This window comes from Poecilia latipinna, unplaced genomic scaffold, assembly GCF_001443285.1.
Source record: "Poecilia latipinna isolate Pla-1442-1.1 unplaced genomic scaffold, P_latipinna-1.0 Scaffold1578, whole genome shotgun sequence".
Lineage (NCBI taxonomy): Eukaryota > Metazoa > Chordata > Actinopteri > Cyprinodontiformes > Poeciliidae > Poecilia > Poecilia latipinna.
Genome location: NW_015114194.1, coordinates 9,236 through 14,737, shown reverse-complemented (window position 1 = coordinate 14,737; position 5,502 = coordinate 9,236). Strand labels below are relative to the sequence as shown.

At 45.9% G+C, this 5,502-nt stretch overlaps 1 protein-coding gene across 1 annotated transcript; it reads right to left on the bottom strand.

The window, feature by feature from the left end:
- Positions 1-124: 124 nt before the first annotated feature.
- foxl3 (forkhead box L3) lies at positions 125-3,821 on the bottom strand. The gene is made up of 3 exons (XM_015058833.1): positions 2,623-3,821; positions 1,725-1,893; positions 125-1,409 (listed from the first exon to the last, which is right to left on the bottom strand). Exons 1-3 carry the CDS (start codon positions 2,820-2,822, stop codon positions 984-986), a joined length of 795 nt encoding a protein of 264 aa, XP_014914319.1. The 5' UTR covers positions 2,823-3,821; the 3' UTR covers positions 125-983.
- Positions 3,822-5,502: the final 1,681 nt, after the last annotated feature.

Here is a 5,502-nt window from a genome sequence, read left to right as displayed (position 1 = left end):
GATGGACCCAATGTGGGTGAGCCAGGAAAAACAGAAAAAAATTCCCCTCACCCCCCCCCCCCCCCCACACACACACACACACCCGACACGAAGACACGTGAAAGGTAAAACTCTACATCTACATTTGTGGTGAAGTGGATGAAGGCATCATCGGCGCGCCGCCCCCAGACGGAGTTTTGACGCCCCCCCTGGTGCAGCGCCCCGATGCGCTGCATGCCCACTTTTTGCGCCTCTGATCAGGAGATCTGAACCTCTGGGTTCATGTTTTTGCAACTACATTTTCCTAATTTCTGTTTTACTATATTTCATTTTTAGAATATTAATGATGATTTGGGTCATCAGAGCAGAAACAGAACAACCCGAACCTCCTGGTAGAGAAACCCGCAGAACCGGGCCGAACCAGAACATTCAGAACTTTGATGGAAATAAAAGAGAAAATGATTCAATTCAAATTAAAATTTGAGTTTAACAGCATCAAGTCCAGTCAGATCAGCATTTCCTTTAAATCAGTTTTATAGAAACCAGTTTGTTTCTTTAAACTCGCATGTTTTCCAGTGTGTGCAGAAACTGCAGCATTTATTAATATAATATTTGGATTATTTTGGGGATTTTGACAAAAGTGTGAAGTTTTCTCCTCTTTTAGCCCTGAAGCTTTAAATTCATCTCATTTCTAAACATTTTCTAAATCTATGAAATTAAAGAAAATTAAAACAGAATTTTCCTTTTTCTGTTTCTGATTTAAACTCCGAGGTTTTTCCTTCACGGCAGAAACAAACATTTTCTGAGTTTCAGACATTCTGATAAGTTCTGCCGGGTTCGACCCGTTCCACGTTCACACCACAGTTTGTCTAAAATGAATATCGAATACACGTGAATATTTAAGTTACATCACAGACAGCACAGGGACTCTGAGTTCTGGACCGGTCCCGGCGCTGGTCCAGTAGAACCTCTTTGTCCTAGTCCAAGTCTCGCCTCCTGTGGCCTCAGAGAGTCCAGAAGTGCAGGTTGAGGTGCGGAGGCTCCAGAACCGGCGGTCCGGTCGGGCCAAGGCGAACCGGGCCGGCGCCGGTCCTGAACTCGGCCGGCGGCGGGTCCGGAGCGGACAGGATGTAGTCGATGCTGAACTTGATCTCCGGCTCGGATTTGTGGCGGCTGGAGGTCGGCGCCAGGCGGTTCTGGAGTGGGCCGGGCCGGTCAGGGGGCAGAGGGCAGAGGGCGGAGTCGAGCTGCGGTCGCCGTGCCGACGGGTCGCGGCCCCCTGCGGGGTCCCGGAGGCCGATCTTGGCGCTCCGGCGGCGGCGACGGCGACGGAAGTTTCCGTTCTCGAAGAGGTCGAGCATCGACTCACAGCCGGCGGCGAAGGTCCAGAAGTTCCCCTTCCCCTTCTCGTTGCCCTCCGTCCGCGGAACCTGCAGCCCAGAACACACCGGTCAGAACCGGCCCGTTTTACACACACCGGTTCTGATCCGCAGTTACTTTTCCTTTAACAGAAATCAGGCAGAATCAGAATTTTTCAGGTTCTGATGGATCCGATCAGAGAACCGGTTCTCTGATCGGATCACCTTCTGGATGCTGGTCTGGATGGAGCTGAGCAGGGCGGTACCAGAGCCAACACCAGTATTAGAACCAGAACCAGAATCAGAACTGGTTCGATTCATATCGGGTTGGATCGGGTCGGTCTTATCGGGTCGGGTTGGGTCGATCTGATCGGATCGGGTCGGTACCTTGATAAAGCAGCTGTTGAGCGACAGGTTGTGCCGGATGGAGTTCTGCCAGGCCCGCTGGTTGGACCGGTAGTAGGGGAACCGCCTCATGATGAAGTCGTAGATGCCGGACAGAGTGACCCGCTGATCCGGGTTCTGCTGGATCGCCATGGCGATCAGAGCGATGTAGCTGCCACACACAGAAAAGAACCAGTTCTGATCCGGTTCTGACCCGACTGAAACCGGTTCCTTGCTTCGGAGCCTCAGACGGTTTCCTATTTTTCTCTTTAAATTTATTATTTTCGTATTTTTTTGCTGCTTAACAATAAAATAAACAGAATATCTTAATGAAGTCAGATATGAAAACGTTTCTTGCAGGTTTGATAGAAAACATAAGAACAAAATAATTGTTTGAACAGGAATCTACTCTCATCTCAATTTAATGACATTTACTGCTAATTTAATTATAATCATATTTTTCTATAGATGTTTTTGTCTTTTTGTCAACCAGAACAGGATGTGAGTCACTTCTGCTTTTTCTATTTTACTGAAATTTACTTGATATTTTTTTTAACTATTAAAACTTTAAATTAATTGTTGTACAAAATAATTTTGTTTTTCCATAATATACAAATAAATCATAACTGAAGCAGATAAATATCCAGCTAGTGCTGGTCATTTATATATTTTAAATTAAATTCAATTTTAGATCAATTCAATTTTTATTTAGATATTTTTCTCAAACAGAATTTATTACAATAACAGAAGATAATTTTCATCATTTTCATTGTCATTTAAATAAATGTAGACTGCAAAGTAATACGACTTTTATGAGAATAATAATAATAATAATAATAATAATAATAATAATAATAATAATAATAATAATAATAATAATAATAATAATAAGTCTTCCTGCCTGTAAGCGGGTCTGCATATCTTCTTGTCTTCGTCCGTCCCAGAGGACGGGTATCCGTCCCCGTCATAGTTGAAACAGTTGAACGGATAATCGGAGTGATCGAACATGTCAGCAGCAGAACCGAACCGTCCCGACCCGAACAGAACCGAACTGACCGTCTGAAGCCCAGCAGCAGTTCTGTCCTGCTCCGCTGCCACCATGTTCTGCTCAGCCCGCTGATCCTCGGAGCTCCGCCGCTGCAGACGGGCCGCCCCCCCCCCCCCCCCCCCCCCCCACTCTCCTTTACCCGCCTCCTTCAGCCCAGATGGTTCCTTCCTCTGCCTGTTCCCTCGTGTTGCAGAAGTTTGATCTCATCTTCCACTTCACCTGAAACCAATGGGTTTTATTTTTATTGGGTTTGATGTGAGCGACTGAGTGGAGCAAAAAGTTTCACAGCTGAATTCTTTGAAGCAACTGAAAAGTGTGGCATGAATCTCCATTCACCCCCTTTTACACTAATGCCGCTAAATTAAATCCAGTCACTGTCTGAGAATCTGTGACAAGATATTCTCCATCTGAGATAAGCTGCTTTATAATCCAGACCTGCAGCAGAACCTGCAGCAGAACCTGCAGCAGGAACCGACCCGGTTCTGATGAGGCCGCCCCCATGTTGCCATGACGACCTGGGCTCCCGCTCCCTGAGATCAGCTTCAGCACTGGTGGGGTGTATGTATACATATGACCCTTTCAGAGGAATCAGCTTCAAACATCCAGTTACTGTCGGATCAGATCCTCCTCCTCCAGAACTGCTGCAGGACAGACGGTCCGGTTCTGGGTCCCGCCTCCATCCGGTCCGGTTCTGGGTGGTCCGTCGGACTCAGAGGCCTTCATGTTCTGATCTGCTGCTTTTTATAGCCTGGTTCTGAAAACAGCCGAGACGCAACAAACACCATGTTTACCTTCCTCTGTTCACTGCCACGTGTGTGTGTGTGTGTGTGTGTGCGCGCGCGCGCGTCTGGTAGACGTTTAGTCGACAACGGGAAGTTTTCTAGATTTTATCTATAATGCTCTATAATAGCTACTAATTGTTTCCGTGTCTATAAATTAGGGGATGTGTGTTTTCTAGGGCTCTTAAAGGGCCAATCAGGCGCTCCCCAGGGGGCCGGCTCTTGCCGGCCCAATCAGAAGGCCCAGGCTGTTAACGGGCCAACCGTAGGGCCCCTGGGGGCCGTGGAGGCCAGGAAAACAGCCTCAGGTCTGTGGGCCTCTGCGTGTGGCCCCGCTCTGCAGGACAAACTGATCCTCACTGTCTCCAGTTAGCATTAGCTGCTGTTATTTCAACTGTTAACTTTGAATTTTCTCAGATGTTTTCTCTCCATTGAACTCTTCCTGGTCTGTGTTTTGATTGGCTGGTTCCTTCCTGGAGGTGGGGCATCAGCTGACATGATGCTGCCATCACCTGCTCCTAGAACAAGAGAACGGACTTGATGAGACGTTCTTCCATCTGGATCAGAAACAGAAACAGATTACTCTGATGATCCGGTTCTGGGTCAGAAACGGACCGGTCCAGGTTGGCTTGTTGGTTCTGAACGAACCAATGGGTTAAAGGTGCAGGTACAAAAGTATAATATCAATATTAATATTCCGACTTTCTTTATAACACAGACAAACGGATCGGTCTCCATAGAAACGCTGGGATCTGGGATTAACTGGCTGAGCTCAAAGCATCAGGATGTTACCATGGCAACGCAACAATCAATGAGGATTTTTCTTTTCTTTACAGAGTAAACTTGTCTATAATTTAAAAAATTATTAAAAATTGTAAACAATTTTTAATGTTTTATGTTATTTATGCTGAAACTGTCCAATCCAGTTCATATTCTCATTATCAATAAAGAAATATTACATTTTACGTCTGTGTTCTGTGGTCAAATGAAATGATTTATGGGAGGCCCTGACGCTCTGGCTGGTTTGGACAGGTGTTCGGAATCTGATGAAAGCAATGACAGGAACCAGTTAGCCCAGTTAGCTAGCGCATGTTCAGATGATGGTTTATTAGATTTCTGCCAGTAAGAATCTCATCCAGCTGCGCAGCCTGACTGCTGCTGGAAGCCCGACCAGCAGGGGGCAGCAGGGGAGCCGGAGGTCACCGTGTGAGGTCGGAGAGCCGCGATCTGATAAGCTCCACACGGCCGCTCCCATGACGGGGCTTCCTCTGGAGGCCGGCAGCGGCCATTATAGCCGCTCGCGCCCTGTGTGTGTGTGTGTGTGTGTGGCCGCTCTGTGAGGAAAGGTTATCCAAACACAGCGGATCGCTGAGAACTGTAAACATGCTAACTCACAGATCTGGGCTGGCAGCCATTTTCCCGGCCGCTACGCGGCCATCTTTGCTACCGCATTTCTGTGTGAAACTGCAGGAGGTCGCAAGGGAATGAATGACCCCTGACCTTTCACACATGATGTCAGCTTACTGCCAAAAACATCAATGGATTTTACTGGACCGGTTTAGCTTAGTGAAGAAATTATGCTAAATCAGTTTCTATGGCGATATGCGTTGCCACAGAAACTTAACCAATTAATCTCTGGTTTGAATCCAGTTTATTTCTGTAGTGCCAATTCTCAACAAATGTCATTTTACAAAAATAAATCCTTCAATTCAATCACACACATTCCAGCTGATCATTTATTCCCTGCACAGTTATAATTATTAGTTACAATAATGAATAATTAATGTACTACACTTTTAGCTTTAAGTTGTTGAATTACATCAACCCCCCCATAGAAAAACAGGCTGGACCTGTTAAAGTTTACATTTCCTCTAAATCTGACCTCCAAAGTAAACTCAAAAAATAATTTATACAGTTTACAAATACATAATAATAATAATAAAAAAAAAAAAAA